The sequence below is a fragment of the Poecilia reticulata genome, chromosome 18 (assembly GCF_904066995.2).
Source record: "Poecilia reticulata chromosome 18, P_reticulata-male-v2, whole genome shotgun sequence".
In the NCBI taxonomy this organism is placed as follows: domain Eukaryota; kingdom Metazoa; phylum Chordata; class Actinopteri; order Cyprinodontiformes; family Poeciliidae; genus Poecilia; species Poecilia reticulata.
The window spans coordinates 24,974,100-24,992,432 of NC_088847.1; the positions used below are offsets into that span (position 1 = coordinate 24,974,100).

The 18,333-nt window shown below is 41.1% G+C and overlaps 1 protein-coding gene and 1 long non-coding RNA gene across 4 annotated transcripts in view; both read right to left on the reverse strand.

Moving 5' to 3' along the window:
• Positions 1-2,601: 2,601 nt before the first annotated feature.
• Positions 2,602-4,493, reverse strand: LOC145548716 (uncharacterized). Its single transcript, XR_014084721.1, has 3 exons — positions 4,234-4,493; positions 2,922-3,145; positions 2,602-2,690 (listed from the first exon to the last, which is right to left on the reverse strand). It is a non-coding gene; the product is annotated as an uncharacterized LOC145548716 (long non-coding RNA).
• Positions 4,494-5,888: 1,395 nt separating this feature from the next.
• The window catches only part of LOC145548496 (uncharacterized), a 101,441-nt gene continuing 88,996 nt past the window's right edge, over positions 5,889-18,333 (reverse strand). The window contains exons 1-2 of one of the 3 annotated variants that reach the window (XR_014084507.1): positions 9,844-13,783; positions 5,889-8,029 (exon numbers count right to left, since the gene is read on the reverse strand). Coding sequence is in view for 1 of the 3 variants with exons in the window: in XM_081598963.1 (XP_081455089.1) it covers positions 7,941-8,029 (89 nt within the window). In the remaining 2 variants the exon portion in view is untranslated. Of the gene's footprint in view, positions 8,030-8,567; positions 9,031-9,843; positions 13,784-18,333 lie in introns of those variants that run through there. The other 2 variants (XR_014084506.1, XM_081598963.1) reach the window with 2 other exon arrangements.

The window sequence follows — 18,333 nt, forward strand, 5'->3', positions numbered from 1 at the left end:
GGATGGATGGATGGATGGATGGATGGATGGATGGATGGATGGATGGATGGATGGATGGATGGTTGGATGGATGGATGGATGGATGGATGGATGGATGGATGGATGGATGGATGGATGGATGGATGGATGGATGGATGGATGGATGATGTTGGTCGTTTCATATTTTCTGTTCTGCAGTTTGAGGTTTTTCTGCTGAATGACTTTAATAAACTCTGCGGTTGTTCAGGTTAAATATGAACTAAAGGTTCTGTGAACATAAAGAATAAAAACTTCCTCCAATGTTTCTGCATCAGGACAGAAAAATGAAACATCACAGATTGAAAATGTTTCTGATGGGAAACATGATGAGGAGTTTCACCTTCATCCCGTCAGATCAAACCTTGATGACCAACAGGAAGTTTTCATAAATGTTCTGAAGGTTTTTGTGATCCGTTTGGTTCTGATCCAGCTGCTCTCATTCAGCTCAGGGTTTGATTCTCTTGAACCATAAAACCTTTTAGATCAGGAGAATATTGTGTAGCGTGGAAGGAAATGCTGGGATGATATTTTCATTCAGTGTCTGTGTAACTAGATGAGCTGGATTAAAATCGATTTATTGATCAGTTTCTCTGATTCAGCTCAACATGTGGAACAAACTGAATTATTTTCACATTTCCTTGTAGATCACAGAAAGAGAATAAAGCTCAGGAAGCTGAAACGTCTCGGTGCATCGATGCTTTACAAGCTGTTTGTTAGCGTTAGCGAAGCCCAATGCTTGGCTCTGATTGGCTGAAACCCAAAGAACAGAGATAAGAAGATGTTAGTTTTCAAAGATTCTCTGGTTATTTTAACACATTTTAGGGTTAATTTGATGTTTTTACTATTAAAACAGAAACGTTTGGTTTCTAATACCAGGATTTTAATTTAGAGAAGGTTTAATGATAAAATAACAAAGATGAATAATTATGAATTCAGAAACTTTTATTCCTTTTCTAACTCAGATCTGATCTGATGAGAAGTGAAACCTTGACCTGACCAGCAGCTCTGACTGGTTTTACTGGTTTCTGACTCGGTTCAAACTTTCATTTTTTCTTTGTGGTGAAAAGTTTCATCTCTAAATGGTCCAGAAGTTTGTGATCTGCTGCTTGGGGTCACATTAATGTCCAGGACATGTTTAGAGACTCACTGTTGGGTTAAAAACTGAACTTTCTGCTGTTCATCAACTTTCTTCTTAATGGTGTTTTAATCTAATTTAGTTCAGAGATGAATATTTGTTTTATTTTGGTAGTTGTGGACAGGAAGTCAGAAGGTGAAACTCTCAGTTTGTGGCAGTAAAATCTACTTCCTGGATTTAAACTCTGATAAAAACTCAGTTCTGCTCTGAACCAAAGTGTTTTTCTCAGAAACGGTTTCTATGTTTCACCATCAGCCTCAGTGAACGTGAATGAATGGATGTCGACCAGGTCACATGATCATCATGACCATCTGGAGCTGGTAGAGATCAATACAGTCACCAATAAATCAAAAGGTCCAACACGTTCAAACACTGAAGGTTCAGTAATGATGCATAAACTGTCAGGAACCTCAGAGTCTCTGGATCATCTGGACTTCAGGGTTCAGAACCAGACTGGACCTCCGCCATGTCTGAAGAACCAAACCTGAGTTTTGGTCTGAGGAGCTGAGAGCTCAGAGGTTCTGACGGGTCAGAGAAACGAGCCGGCAGGCGGTCAGAGAAACAGTCTGGACTTTAACTGGACCATGAAATAAAAGCCTTAAATCAGGAGGGATGGCGGCTCCTCTGACCGTTACAGTCGAGATGTTTAACCAATAATCAATCACCAATAACCAATAATCATCAACAGGTTTCTGATGGAAAAAGTTTAGATGAGATAAATTAAATCAGGAACAACCATCAGAACTTCTAGTTTTAACACAAAACAGTTTTGGCTTTGAAATATTTTCTAAATCGACGACATCTTGAAACTCATCAAAATATCAGTTCAGTGAGTCTAAATGTATGTAGAAGATTAAATATGCGAAAGCAAGAGATCCAGTATGAAACATGAAACATACGCATGTATAAGATAAAATGTGAGAGATTTAATATAAGCGTGTGAGAGTGGCAGAGTGTTTAGTGGCTCGGAGGCCGACGTGAACCGACAGACGATTCCTGTCAGAGGAGCTGAAGCCTCAGGCTGATACGGAGAGCCGTTTCAGCCAAAATTAAATAAATAAATGGGTGAAATAAATCAAAAATTAGTAAAATAAATGAAAAAATGAAGACATTTTTTTTAAATTTATTTTACTCATTTTCTTCATTTTTTGATTTATTTCACCCATCTATTTATTTATTTATTTAATTTTGGCTGAAACGGCTCTCCATACACTGAAGCTGCATCGACTCAAAGCTAAAGACGTTTTATTCCTCTGATCTGATTTGATGCCAAACTGATCATTTTACACATCGGAAACCTGGAGACTGTTTGGAATTAAAGGAAAATATTAATGAGCAGCTTTTTCTCCATGTGTTTAAATCGAGCTGCTGTTTGTGACTTTTAAACATGTTTATCTCTCAGATAGTAACAGGAAGTTAAAGGATTTAAATTCAAGAACATAAACAAGTGAAGTTGAAGTTTCTGTTGTATGAAGTCATGTTAATATAACAGAACCAGGTCAGCAGGTCAACCTGAACAAGAGGAAGGAGACGATGCCTGAGGAAGAGGAGGAGATGAAGAGCAGCTTCAGGTTTCACATGTCAGATGGTAAAAACTCTGCAGAATAAAACTGATTATCCTGACAGTTTTACTCAGTTTACATTATTGATTATTGATTTATATTCAACACAATAAATTAATTAATAAACCTCATTAATCAACTTTCACATTTATTATCATTTTACTTTTCATGAACATAAATCACATCAGTTCATCTGTTTCTCTGACCTCCAGGTTTGGGTCGCCATGCCGACCGCTGGTTCTGGTCCACTGGGTCAGAACAGCCTCAACCAGAACATGTTAGATTCTTCCTGCTTCCTCTGCTGGATGGAGACGTTGGTTTTATTTCCCAGCAGAACTCGGTACCGACCCAAAACTGCCAGAGGCTCCAGAAGCTGCTTCATGGTGGAACTGGACCTGCAAACGGGCCTGATCAGAACCTCAGAGAGAATCTGTGGAGGATTGTTAGGAGGAAGATGAGAAACACCAGAACCAACGATGAAGATGACCTGCAGGCAGCTGGAAACCTGGACCTCCAGAACCTCAGCAGAACCACAGGCTGGTACCACCGGTACCATGAGACTGAGCTTCATGCAAAAGGAGCCCAGACCAGAACTGGGTCCATAGAAATGAATATTATGTTCAGAAATCTCACATTTCTGTTTAAGATTTTATTTAAATTGATCTGATGAAATATTATTTTTGGATCCATTAAAATGTTTAGTTCTGATTCTCAGTGAGTCAAAATCATCAAAATTACAAAACATACATGGCTGAAATAATTAACTGTGTAATAAATACATAAAATATGTTTCACTGTATGAATGAGGAACAAAAATACTGATGTTTTCATGATGTTTTAATTTATGAAAATGTTCATGTGCAGTTTATTCAGAGTAAATGAATAAAATAACTAAATCATTTCTCACCAGGAACATAAATGACTCCATAAACATGTTGAATTATTAAAACATGATGGAGACGAGAGGAAAGCAGAGGAGAGGAAACGTGACGTGATGATGATGAGCTGAGGCTCCGCCCCCTTTTACCTGACAGCAGTTCATCAGAGATCAGTTCAGTCCTGATAGAGAAGTTTTTACATTTACTAGTTTGAAGCAGAAACTTTTCCCTGGATCCTCTAATAACCTGAGTCTCCACTAGAACAGAGCGCAGTGTTCATGTCTGGCCACCAGGTGGCAGCATTGTTCCATGTGAAAACTCCAGCAGCAGGAGGATCCGGTTACATGACGTCACATGTTTACTAGTTTATACTAATGTGAATCTGGATCCCGACAGGAAGCAGAATGTAAATAATAAAGAATCAGCTGAATGTTTATCACTTTCTAGAATCCAGTTTAAAGTTTCTGACTTCCTGTTTGCTTCAGGCTCCAGTTTCTGGTCTAAACTGGTTCCAGTGACGTCAGCATGAACAGATTCCAGTTTGATGTTTTTCTGCTTTCAGGATCAAAAGCTGCAGATTCAACCTGATGAGTTTCAACAGATCAGATGAAGAAAACATCAGAAATAAACTCAGCCACACCTCATGAGATCAGTTTCACTTCTACTGACGTCACGTGATTTACAAGAACAGCAGGACTCAGACATGCGCAGTGAGCTCCTCACAGATCTGGCCGCTGTCCGTCTTTATGTCCTAATTAAAGTCTGAAGATCTCTGGTGGATTTTAACGGAGCTTCATGTTGGATCAGATTCCAGTTTGTTTCATGATGCAGATGGAAAAAAAGACAGATGTTCATATTTTACTGTGACGTCACGTTAATCGATGCCTGCTTCACTGATCTATTCTCTCAGCTCCGTCAGGGCGAGTCCGTTATGGCAGGCAGTTTTAGCATAAAATCGGTTACATCTGACTCTGTATTTACATTCTAGATCTAAAAAATAGACTGGAAACAACTAGATTTATAATCCAATGAGTAAAAAAACAATTGAAGATTTCTTCAAATACACTTTGCTGTTCAACAAACCTCAAATCACTGAATTTATCTGAAGGGTCACATCCATAATTACGTTTTTTCAAACTTCATTATAAATATTCAAACTTACATTTTTAGATATCTGCATTAACAAACTGTGTGCTGAAGTTTTGTCATTATAAATATTTGCTCTGATGTGATAAATTCAGTAGAATAAGAAAATAATGCAGCTGGTTTCTTCTGAACAGACAATAATTTCAGCAGAAACAACAAAAGTTGACAGATTGTTCTGATGCTGAACAACATGAAGCAAAGTGAAAACTAGATTTAGTTCAACATTATTTATAACCTTCACAAAATCAGATCTTTGGTCATTTTTCATTTTAATCCAACCTGTCAGATTAAATACTTTCTGCTGACAGTTTCAGGAGAGCAGAAGCCGAGAGGCCAAAACGCTTCATCTCAGCAAAAGAAGTGAAAAATGTGTGTGACTGAAATGAGCCACAGCTCTGGATTTAATCTGAATAAAACCTGAAAATATGTCATAGTTCAAACATCATAATCTATTTACTATCTTTAAATGAAAATAAATCTGTTATATTTGGTAAAACTTGAGTTCAGTTCATGAAGCTGAAGGATCAGAAAAAAAAGTTTGTCAATTTAATGAAAAGATTAAAACACAAATTACTGATAAACTGAGGAAAATCAATGATCAGATCGGCTGTTTTAAACTTCATTGGTTTCATTTTCCATCAATAATTTAATCAACATTTGACCTTCATCCCTGCTGAGACGATGAGGAAGATGATGATGCAGAGCAGTGATGAAGATCTGCTGAGGACATGTTGTCCTCCTCTGTCCTGCTGGACGGACAGACTGTCCAACATGAACTCTGACCTTCTTCAGGTCAGAAGGTCAAACTGGTGAAACTTGATGGGAAACAAAACGTCTCCATCAAACTGGTTCAGGTTCTTGACTTTAAAAGAATCTAAATTTCACAGTAAAATCATTTAGTTGGATAAATTATGAACAAGATGAAAAACAGAATCATTGGAGTCACAACTAGTTTTATTTTGAAGTTTGTGTGAAATCAGAGATTTAAATCAGCAGGACTAATAAAGACAAGAAAGTTTTTAGATTATATTTTACTTTGTGGTTTGAAATGTGAGGAAAAGTAAAGAAATAATTATTTATAACAGATAATCAATGCAACTTGATCCTGGAAAAACAAAATTTAAATTTAAATCAAACACAAAACAGATGGAAGTTTTCTGAACTATTTATTGTCACACTATTGTTAGTCAGCACATCTTGGCATTTTAGCAAATGATTATCAAAACTTAGCAAAAATAAATAAAATAAATTCACCTGCAAATGAAGTTAAAAACTAAAACTGTCATTTAAAAGGAAAGAAAGGAAAAAGGAGGGCTGGATGCTAAACTGGTTTTATTGTGTTTGTATTTAGTTGGACTTTCAGGATGATTGAAATAAAAAACCTTTTGAAAAATATTTTCTGTTATTCAGTTTTAAGAAAATGGAGACAAAAATCTACAAAAATCTGCAGTTTCATTTGGTCTAAAAATCATAAAAAGAAAACCAACCGTAGAAAAAAAACATCAAATTAATATAAATGTTAAGATAAAAACAGGATCAGCAGAAACAGAAACATTAAGATTGACTCAGAAATGATGATAAACCAGATTTTCATTCAGCCTTAAAGCACCGAGCAAAATGCAACACATCAAGATATTCACAAGAAATAAAAATACAAGAGATTATAGATATAATAGCATCATATATGAACACTGTATTTGGTAACAGAGGAATAACTCAGTCTGAACTTCAGCTAATGTCCGACTACATACTGAATATTTATATTAGTGACCAAATTATTTCATGACCTTCAGGTAATAAGTCAGATCAGAGGTTTAAAATTCAAAGTTATGTATTTTAAAACACATTAATATGAAAGCAACATGTAACAAATGAATAACATGAGGTTTAAAAAATATATTTCAGTCAGAAGTGAACATATTTAGTCATAAATCTGTAATTACGTTCAAATTCAGCATTTCATACAAAGTAACAGTTCAGGACTTCAGGTTTATATTCAGATCATGTTTAAAATAATAAAAAGAAGCTTCTAATTGTATTGACAACAAATTAATAAAGCGTTATTCATACAGAACTAAGGGACATGGAGGATTGTTTTCTTTTTTGTTCTGTCACAATAATGAACTGATCAGTTGATGCAGCATAACTGATACTGAGTCTCTTAGGGACCCATCAAACTTTCTGCTATGAGGCTTTCATGAGGTTTTTCATGACAGCCTCAGTTCCAGTTTAGGGCTGAAACGATTCCTCGAGTGATTCGAGAACCTCGATTATTAAAATTCCTCGAGGAAAATTGACCTGCCTCGAAGCTTCGTTAATTTATGTTTTATCATTTAGCGCACCGTGTTTCAGCCGGAACATTATTTGCGTTGCGCGGAGCTCTGACTTCCGCCTCTGAGTTGTTGACGGAAGCTACGTGTTAGCAGCATAACGTCCAATTTTCAGGTTCGGCCCGCGGGGATTTTACTGATTGGTGATAATTCCGGGTTTTCATCGTTTTTGTGGGACCAATAAACATCCTTAAAATGACGGCGCGATGCCGGGAGTCCGGCAGCCTTTCTGCTCCGGAGCTGCTGGTTGAACGGCGGGAAGAAGCTGAGGAGGATTTCTACAGGTGAGCGGAGAGACTGAACACGGCGGGCGGCTGAGGGTTGATGCTTACAGGGTCAGAGCAGCTTTACGGACGAACCGCACAATAAACTGATATCATCCCGGTCTGAACAAACGGGAGGCGGAACATGGCGGGTAGATGAGTTTCTGAACGGAGGAGCCGTAAATATCCCGTGTTGCAAAACGGGTCTACAAAACAGTAACTGGTAGGGAAGCTCAAAGGTGGAAAAAATAGACTGATGTTGATATCCGATAGTAACACTGGTGTTATGGAAGATTTACCAATATTTTATTTCATAATTGTTTTTATCCGATTAATCGTAAGAAAAATCTATAGATTACTCGATTACTAAAATAATCGTTTACAACAGCCCTATTCCAGTTCCAGTCATGAACTGGTTCCTCAGGCACAGAAATGATTCAGTTCCTTCAGATCTTCATTCTGTCATCAATAATCAATAGTGATCAATAAGAGGCTGCAGACTGGACCAGAGGACCAGGAAGTGTCTCTGTTGGTCCATCAGAACCTTCACTGAGATCGGCTCTGATCCAAAGTCTGACTGGATCAATGATCAGAGATCATCAACCTGATCAGACTAATTGATCAGCCAGCAGTGGAGTCGGATCAATGGAGATTATTCTGGTTCTGGTGTCCTCTGGTTGGACCTGGACTGTCCCTGCTGAGGAGACAGAGGACAGTTAGAGAGACAATCTATCAGCATCAGATGTCGGTAAACGACCTGAACTCATCAAGTCAGAGGATCCAAAGCTCTTCACTCTACATTCACTCATTCACTCTACATTCACTCATTCACCCAGTGATCCACATGGTGAACGTCCTCAGTGAGGTAGAGGATTCATTTATTCTCTCTGGTGGAGAAAGATGGAGGAGGAACTTCCTCTGATCCTGAATGCAGCTCTGATGTTTCTCTCTCTACCTTCCTGGTTGTCCTTCCAGCTGCTCTCTCTCGTCTTTTTACCGTTTTCTTTCCTCTGCTTCATCTCTTACTGCTATCAGAACCAGAACTGATCCAGTCGGTTCTATTGGTAGAACCAACCAGAACTGACCTGGACCTCTTCCTCCTGCTCTTCCTCCTGCTCTGCTTCCTCATCTTCATCACTCAGTACAAAAGTTGACCTTTGACCTTCTAATCAGTCAATCATCACTATTAATCAAAATTAATCAGCTGATTGGAATAATACATTTAAACCACTGACCTTTGACCTTTAGCTGAACTCGTTTCTCCATCAGGACGTCTCCGTCTTTGTTGGAGACTCTGCAGATGAATCTCCCTCCGTCTTCATCAGTGGGTCGTCTCAGAGTCAGACTGAGGTCTCCAGTGTTCAGCAGGTTTTCCTCCATCTTGGTTCTGGTTCTGTAGCGCTGGTGCTGTTCTCCAGGCTGATCAGAACCGTTCTGATACACATGGACCTTCCTGTTGTCTCTGTCCATCCACTCCACTCTGACGTCTCCATCCAGATCCTCTGTGATTCTCCAGTGCAGCTTAACAGACTCCACCCCTGGTTTTACCTCCACCTGTTGGGCTGAGAGACAACAGAGGACAAGATGAGTTGGACAGACAGCAGCAGCTCTGAGGACATGTCCTCTGACTGGATGAAGGTCCAACATGTTGGACTGGTTCCATCTGAAATGTGTCCCATGTCTCCACTGAACAGAGACACTGTTGTTTCTGCTGTGTCCAACCAGCAGCAGGTGGACAGAATGTCCTCAGTGAGGACAGCAGGAAGCTGCAGACTGTCCCCAGCAGCTGTTGGACTCTGTGTCCCCGTGTGTCCTGGACCTCTTCCTCCTGCTCTGCTTCCTCATCTTCCTCACTCATTACATCACATTGACCTTTGACCTTGTGATCAGCCAACCATCACTATTGATCAGAACCAATACATTTAAACCACTGACCTTTGACCCGGAGCTGAACTTGTTTCTCCATCAGGATGATTCTTGAACTGTCGTAGACTCTGCAGATGAATCTCCCTCCGTCTCCATTAGTCGGCCAGGACAGAGTCAGACTGAGGTCTTTAGTCTCCTGCAGGTTTTCATCCATCCTGGTTCTGCCTTTGTAGAGCGGGTCATGTGTAGCAGGACGATAAGAACCGTTCTGATACACATGGACCGTCCTGTGTCTGCTGTCCATCCACTCCACTCTAACGTCTCCATCCAGACTCTCTGTGATTCTGCAGGGCAGCAGGACAGACTCGTCCCCTGATTCCACCTCCACCTGTTGGACTGAGAGACAACAGAGGACAAGATGAGTTGGACAGACAGCAGCAGCTCTGAGGACATGTCCTCTGACTGGATGAAGGTCCAACATGTTGGACTCTGTGTCCCCGTCTGTCCTGGACCTCTTCCTCCTGCTCTGCTTCCTCATCTTCATCACTCATTACATCACACTGACCTTTGACCTTCTAATCAGCCAATCATCACTATTGATCAGAACCAGTCAGCTGATTGGAAAAATACATTTAAACCACTGACCTTTGACCTGGAGCTGAACTTGTTTCTCCATCAGGACGTCTCCGTCTCTGTTGGAGACTCTGCAGATGTAGATCCCTCTGTCTTCATATGTGGGCCATTGCAGAGTCAGACTGAGGTCTTTAGTCTTCAGCAGGTTTTCATCCATCTTGGTTCTGGTTTTGCAGAACTGGTCCCGTTTTCCAGGATGATCAGAACCGTTCTGATACACATGGACCTTCCTGTTGTCTCTGTCCATCCACTCCACTCTAACGTCTCCATCCAGATCCTCTGTGGTTCTGCAGGGCAGCAGGACAGACTCGTCCCCTGATTTCACCTCCACCTGTTGGACTGAGAGACAACAGAGGACAAGATGAGTTGGACAGACAGCAGCAGCTCTGAGGACATGTCCTCTGACTGGATGAAGGTCCAACATGTTGGACTGGTTCCATCTGAAATGTGTCCCATGTCTCCACTGAACAGAGACACTGTTGTCTCTGCTGTGTCCAACCAGCAGCAGGTGGACAGAATGTCCTCAGTGAGGACAGCAGGAAGCTGCAGACTGTCCCCAGCAGCTGTTGGACTCTGTGTCTCCAGTTGGACTCAGACTGGCAGAAAGACGAGGACACGTCTCCATGGAGACCAGCAGAGGACAGGCTGCTCCGTCTCTTCAGTGTGGACCAATCAGAGGACAGGAAGCAGAACTTCAGGACTTCCTGTCCTCTGTTGGAGACAGAAGGTCCAGTTGGACTGAGGCCGGTTCTGTCAGGGTTCTGGTTCTGTCCCACATCAGGACGTCCTTCAGTCCACATGGACATGAAGCTCTGAGTTCTGGACGGGTTGATGGAGCTACTGGACCAGGCTGGTTCTGGAGCCAGCAGAACCTGGAGGTTCTGGAGCTGAGCAGAGATCTAGAAACAGCTGGAGGTTCTGGACCTCTGAGGCCCAGTTCTGATTGGTTCTGGAAGGATTCAGGGTTCTGATGGAGGTCAGAGGTTAAATGGTTCAGAATCAGAACCAGCTACATGTCAATATTAACTCGTCAATGAGACACAACCAGAACCAGAACCGATCCAGTTCAGAGAAAAGATGGAACTGGTTCTGATCCAAACAGTTCCTCTGATTGACCTCTAAACATACATTTAAACCACTGACCTTTGACCCGGAGCTGAACTTGTTTCTCCATCAGGACGTCTCCCTTCCTGCTGTAGACGCTGCAGGTGTAGAGGTTCGTGTCTCCCTCAGTCGGCCATGACAGAGTCAGACTGAGGTCTCCATTCTTCAGCAGGTTCATCTTGGTTCTGGTTCTGTAGATCGAATCTTGGTCTTTAAGCTGATCAGAACCGATCTGATACACATGGACGGTCCTGTTGTCTCCATCCTTCCACTCCACTCTAGCCACAGACCGTCTGTATTTACAGAACCACAGGCGATGTGGGACTTTAAATGGCAGCTCAACAGACTCCTTCCCTGATTCCACCTTCACCTGTTCTGGGACTGAGAGACAACAGAGGACAAGATGAGTTGGACAGACAGCAGCAGCTCTGATGGTCTCATGACTGTCTCCTCCCTGTCTCTGTGTCTCCTGGAGGACTCTCTGAGGACAGAGACATGTGTCCATGTCCCCTGATCTGGTGATGAAGTGGAACCAGCTGCTGCCTGGCAGCAACCCACCAAGCTCTGCTCCATCCTCACCGACTCTTTAGGTTCTGTTTGTCCTCAGGAGAGACAGGAAGCTGCTGACCCACAATGCACCAGGAGCTGCTGACCCACAATGCACCAGGAGCTGCTGACCCACAATGCACTGGGAGCTGCTGACCCACAATGCATCAGGAGCTGATGACCCACAATGCACTGGGAGCTGCTGGCCCACAATGCACCAGGAGCTGCTATGGAGGAGAGCAGACCCTGACCAAAGGCATTATGGGTAATGCAGTTCTAGAGACTCACCTGGTTTCCAGCGGAACCAGAAATAAAATGAAACTCCTGCAGCAGCAGCCAGAGCCAGAACCAGTAGAACTGTGGCCCAGACTGGAAACGGTTCTGTGGAGACGAATGAAGATGGATGAGTTTTAATAACAGAATATTTTAATAATCAGATGATTTTTCCATTAAATCTGATTTAACAGACAGGAAACCTGGTTGGTTCAGAGTTTGACTAGACGAGATCTGATTGGTGGAGCTGGTTGCCCTGGTAACCAGAACATGATCTGGATCAGCCCAACCTGATTCTGATTGGTTGATATTGATAGAAAGTCAGGATGAGGAGCTGATAGAACCAGAACCGGTTCTGGATCAACTTGATCTTTATGGATCAGAACCTTCAAAACTCTCCTGGTTCTGGTCTAAATCTGTTGGTTGGAGCTGATATTATGGGATGTTTCCATGATAGTTTCAATGATTAACAAAGAGCTGATGACCTTTAATGCACTGAATCCGACTGAGCCTCAGTTCTGGTTCCACTGTAATAATAATCATTATAATCAATTAGAGCGTTTTCACTGTGACCTCATGGTGGCGCCGCTGAGCCTCAGTGCCACAGAGTCGTCCTCTGGCCAGCACTTTTGCCTTATAGTGTATTTAATTTAGAGTAGCGGTTCTCAACGTGGGCGGTACCGCCCCCCAGGGGGCGTTCAGAGGACAGCAGGGGGCGCTGGCGGACATTTTTACAAAAGGGGGGCGCTGGGATGCCTTTGGGGGGCGTTTGGTCGAAGGTAAACTTTACACCTTAAATCCACAACAATGCCAGTTTAGACTTTGAGCAACTTGGTAAAACTGTATTGTGTAACATTAAATCATGCTTGGCTGCAACTGTATCGATGGCAGCTCTTCTTCTAGTCAGTGTTTGTTAGCTTCTTGGCGCAGCTCCGTTCTCCTGCTACTGGTAGCTAAAATCACGATACCCTCACTGTGTATCCCTCTGAAAAATGAACCCATTTAAATAAAGAAATCCCTCCATGGGTGATACCACGATAGAGAGCGTTCATTTTATAGCGTTAACACGGAGCTGTAAGTGGTCCGGTATGAAACGGGGTGATAGAACAACACAGCACTTTTAAATTTCAATAATCAGAATGCAGAAATTGTTTCCGTTGTTTTAAAAGGTTTATGTCAGTCTGCCTTTTCCCCATCGATACGCTTCCCGACCGCCCTGCACCTTAGGGGTTAAAAAAAAGACGTTCACATTGCGCAAAACTCTGAAACAGGAGAAGCGGGACATAAAACGGAGCGACGAACTAGATGTGAATTATGGCATAAAAACAGAGAATCCGACGCTGAACAGTGAAAAATCAACACATGATGTGAAACATGATGATTAGGCGGCGCAGCAGGTGATGAGTGAAGATTACTGATGGTCAATAAATGATAAAATAAATGTAGCAACAGGAAAGAAACTAAAGTGGACATAGCAATAAACCAAGAGAGGATAAAACTAATCAAAGGAAACTAAATGGAAATGAATGAAGAACAAAATGCAAGAATAAACTAAGAAACTAAAGTAAATACAGAGGAATAAACTGGTATGGCAAGACCTTTAGAGCAATAATTAATACAGAGACTGTATGGCAAGAATAAACAGACACTATTTCCAGATAAAAGGTAAAATAATATTGTTGAAGTGCCATGGGTTTGTTGAGACCACATCTAGTACTGAGAATAAATATATCTTACAGACCATAACAGTAAAGAACTGATCACTTATTTATGTTTTAATTAGATTTGATATATTTATTTCTTCAATATTATTTTTCATGTCAGTGTTAATGTCATGAGGCTGATGACTCCATGACACTTTGACTCATTAGGATTTGATTAAGAACCAGATTTGTTCTTTGTAATTTCTGTCCAGTAAAACTATTAATCTATAATCAATAGTCAGGTCTATATAAAGATATAATCCATGTTTCTGTCTCATATTTGTATGGCATTAAAAGGAACTTTAGTTTTTCCACTGAAAGCTCTGGTTTGCCAATAAATGCCATGTGGGTGAAGTTTTATGGATGATCTCTGATGTCCCATTCTCCTGAAGGCAGCACAGAGCTGCACCACCAGAAACCACTGAAGAGAAGAAGAGCTGATTAATGTAGTTACAGTTCTATCCATGTTTTAATGCTGCAGCTCAGTCGTTGCAAATAGTTCAAAGTTTAAACTGGCATGTTGAACATCTTTATCTGGTCATTTTGTGGAATATTTAACAACTAGAAAATGGAAAAGAATAAGAATATTTTCTCCACTCTGATTGGCTGATAGGCCTACAGATTTTAACTTGAATGTTCATTGCATTTTTCATAGACGCTGTGAAAATAATTTCTATTCTCATGACTTTTTTGTTCTCTGGAAATTATTTTGATGATAAATACAGAAACAAGCATAAAAATGAAACATCTACAATAGTGATAGTAATATTAATGATAAAATAATAGTCAGTGCAAAGTAGCCTGCAAATTCTTGGTGGGGGCAGTGGGGGGCTGGATAAAGGCTGGGGGCTGGATAAAGGCGGGGGGCTGGATAAAGGCACGGGGGCTGGATAAAGGCTGGGGGGCTGGATAAAGGCTGGGGGGCTGGATAAAGGCAGGGGGGGCTGGATAAAGGCTGGGGGGGCTGGATACAGGCTGGGGGGGCCCTGGGCTGAAAAAGGTTGAGAAACGCTGGATTAGACCAAAGAGAATCAAATCAAATGTTACTTGGTTGATTATAACTTGGATTTATTCAGAATAGAACAGGATGAAGTTTAATTTGAAACTTTTGTTTTCTGTATTCTAATGAGGTTTATTAGAATCAGAATTAGGCTTTTTTACATGTCGATTATGATATAACAAGGGTTATAGTCAGTGATGTCAGTAATGTGTTACTTTGTATTAAGATCAAAGGATGAGATTATGTTGTATCTGAATCATTTTTCCTTGTAATGCAGCCATGGCTCCACATCATAGATGGTTTAATATTTCAATTATCATTTATCTCCAAATATTCAGATTAATTTTAGCCCCGAATCACTGATGTGTTGGTGAGCAGTGATACTTTTAGTCTCCGGTATCTAAAGCGAGTTTCCTTACATAAGTTTAACTGCAGAATAACTGGTGAACACTCAGTGTGATTAATGCAATACTATAAACATTTACTTTATGTAAACATTTTTGAGGAATACAGAAAAAGTTTATCCTTAAATAGTTATTATGGAAGTCAAGGTAACATGGAAACTAATACGAACAGCTCAATAAACGTGAAAACAGCCTTGAATAAAGTTGTGCAACTAAACATCATTATAATCATTAATATTCATAAATCTGTGCAGCCATCTGAGCTGTGGAGCCGCAGGAGGAGCTCTGACAGCAAACAGGGCCGTAAAGCAGAACCTGGAGGGTGGAGGGCGGTGGGGGGTTAAAATCCTTCTTAGAGTTTAGTGGAGAATAGATGAACACACAAAAACACACACACATTACTAAAGTGTTTTTTGTACTGTTGTAACCATTAAAAAATCTCCCTTTCAGTTCAACCTTATAAGTGGAGACATATTGTTGATGTTACCAAAATAACTTGCAATTAAGTTTTGGCAAAGATCAAAGTAATATTCAGAGGTGGCCGAGTGAAGTCAGCAGCTGCTGAAAGTAACTAAAAGTTTCTGTTAGTATAACTTAGTTACTTTCCAAATCAAGTAGTCAGTAATCCGATTAGTTACTTTTTCAAAGTAACTTTGCCATCACTGCATCATTCCAGTGTTGGCTAATATCAAGTTCTTTGTCTGAAATGTTCCTGAATATAGCAAGAAAGTTGTTGAATTAACAACAGTGGGTGACTATTGTTAAATGTCAACACGCAGACATAACTTGGTGGGTCTGTCAGTCAGACGTCTCTCATCTGGGGCTTCGTCCATAAAACACTGCACAGTTTTCACATTACAGATAAATTCTGAAAAGTGCGGCGCACAAAAAAATCCTGATGCATAAAGCCGAGAGCAGCTTTCCTTTATAAATAGAGCAGCTGCTGGTCGGCCTGTTGCCACCCATAAATACATCTTAATGTAAATTAGTATAAATACATGGAAGTCTGCAACCACGTGAAGCCGTAACCATGGCAACGTCCTTGTTTGTAGCAGTGTAAGTATTTACAGTTAGGGCCAGAAATATTTGGACAGTGACACAAGTTTTGTTATTTTAGCCGTTTACAAAAACATGTTCAGAAATACAATTATATATATAATATGGGCTGAAAGTTCACGCTCCCAGCTGCAATATGAGAGTTTCCACATCCAAATCGGAGAAAGGGTTTAGAAATCATAGCTCTGTAATAGCCTCTTTTTCAAAGTAATTGAACAATGGACTCTAAGGGCTGCAATTAACTCAGAAGGTGTCTCCCTCGTTAACCTGTAATCAATTAAGTAGTTTAAAGGTCTGGGGTTGATTCCAGGTGTGTGGTTTTGCATTTGGAAGCTGTTGCTGTGACCAGACAACATGCAGTCAAAGAAACTCTCAACTGAGATGAAGCCGAACATCCTGAGGCTGAAAAAAAGAAAAAATCGATCAGAGAGATAGCAGACATGCTTGGAGTAGCAAAATCAACAGTCATAACATTCTGAGAAAAAAGGAATTCACTGGTGAGCTTGGGAACTCAAAAAGGCCTGGGCGTCCACGGAAGACAACGGAGGTGGATGATCGCCGCATACTTTCTTTGGTGAAGAAGAACCCGTTCACAACATCAACTGAAGTCCAGAACACTCTCAGGGAAGTAGGTGTATCTGTCTCTAAGTCAACAGTAAAGACAAGACTCCATGAAAGTAAATACAAAGGGTTCACATCTAGATGCAAACCATTCATCAACTCCAAAAATAGACAGGCCAGAGTTCAATTTGCCGAAAAACACCTCAAGAAGCCAGACCAGTTCTGGAAAAGTATTCTATGGACAGATGAGACAAAGATCAACCTGTACCAGAATGATGGGAAGAAAAAGTTTGGAGAAGAAAGGGAATGGCACATGATCCAAGGCACACCACATCCTCTGTAAAACATGGTGGAGGCAACGTGATGGCATGGGCATGCATGGCTTTCAATGGCCCTGGGTCACTTGTGTTTATTGATGACATAACAGCAGACAAGAGTAGCCGGATGAATTCTGAAGTGTACCGGAATATACTTTCAGCCCAGATTCAGCCAAATGCTGCAAAGTTGATCGGACGGCGCTTCACAGTACAGATGGACAATGACCCCAAGCATACAGCCAAAGCTAACCAGGAGTTCATGAGTGCAAAAAAGTGGAACATTCTGCATGGCCAAGTCAATCACCAGATCTTAACCCAATTGAGCATGAATTTCACTTGCTCAAATCCAGACTTCAGACGGAAAGACCCACAAACAAGCAAGACTGAAGGCTGCGGCTGTAAGGCCTGGCAAGGCATTAGAAGGAGGAACCCAGCGTTTGGTGATGTCCATGGGTTCCAGGCTTAAGCAGTGATTTGCCTCCAAAGGATTCACACAAATATTGAAAAACAATATTTGTTTGGGTTATGTTATTTGTCAATTACTTTTGAGTCTAAAATGTGGAGTTTGTAAAGAATGTGTACAATTCCTACATTTTCTATCAGATATTTTTGTTCAAACCTTTAATTAAACGTTACCAATCTGCACTTGAATTCTGCTGTAGAAAGTTTTCAGTTTGTAAAACGGCTGCTGGGGCAGCAGGCGTCCAGCACAGAGAGGCTCTGAGTGGGAAGTGGACATTTATTATATAGAGAAATCATGTTTATTAGTTTACATTTACAGAGTAGAGATATTTTATGTCCATAAGGCTCATTCACAAAGCTCGACTGGAGGAGGGCTGCGGCTGGACCGGTACCGGTACCGCTCAGCTCCTTCTTTAAGTTCTGCTCAGACTGGGTAATCTAAACACTAATAAACCATCATCAACATTTCCCAGCCAATCAATTAAATCAAATTTAATTGGCATGAATCAAAGTTTAAAGGTTAAAATTACTCAAATGCGTGACCTTTGACCTCTAGTCCGATTATCAGTAGGAAACAACTGAAGATCATCTGATCTGGATCAGAACAGGAGCTGCTGGTTCTGATCCAGACAAACTCTCACCTGGAGGAGGACGAGGATACAACCAGGTTGATGGTGCTGATCAGTTTTTCACATGTTTTCTGTATCAATTCGACATTCATACGTCCCGTCTGTCTCGTCGTGTTCTTCAGAATCAGAGACGTCTCCTTTCCTTAACTGATTTAGCAGCAGATCACTCGTCCATGTAGGATGGAGCTGGCATCTGGATCAAGCTGATTATCTCTGTACAGGAGGAATCTAATGGTCCCAGATCGGTTCTCCACTCTGCGATTGTGATTTTCCCTGATCAGGATCTTTACATGGCAGAATGACGTATTCCAGGTTCAGCTTTGATTGCTGCGTTGTTCTGATCTGAAGGAGAGAAACAGAGCAGAGAGGTCGAGGTCAAACTGGACTTTAGACAGTGATCAGTGCAGGTCTGTGTGTGAGACTCAGTTTCTGCTACTGGAACAACGA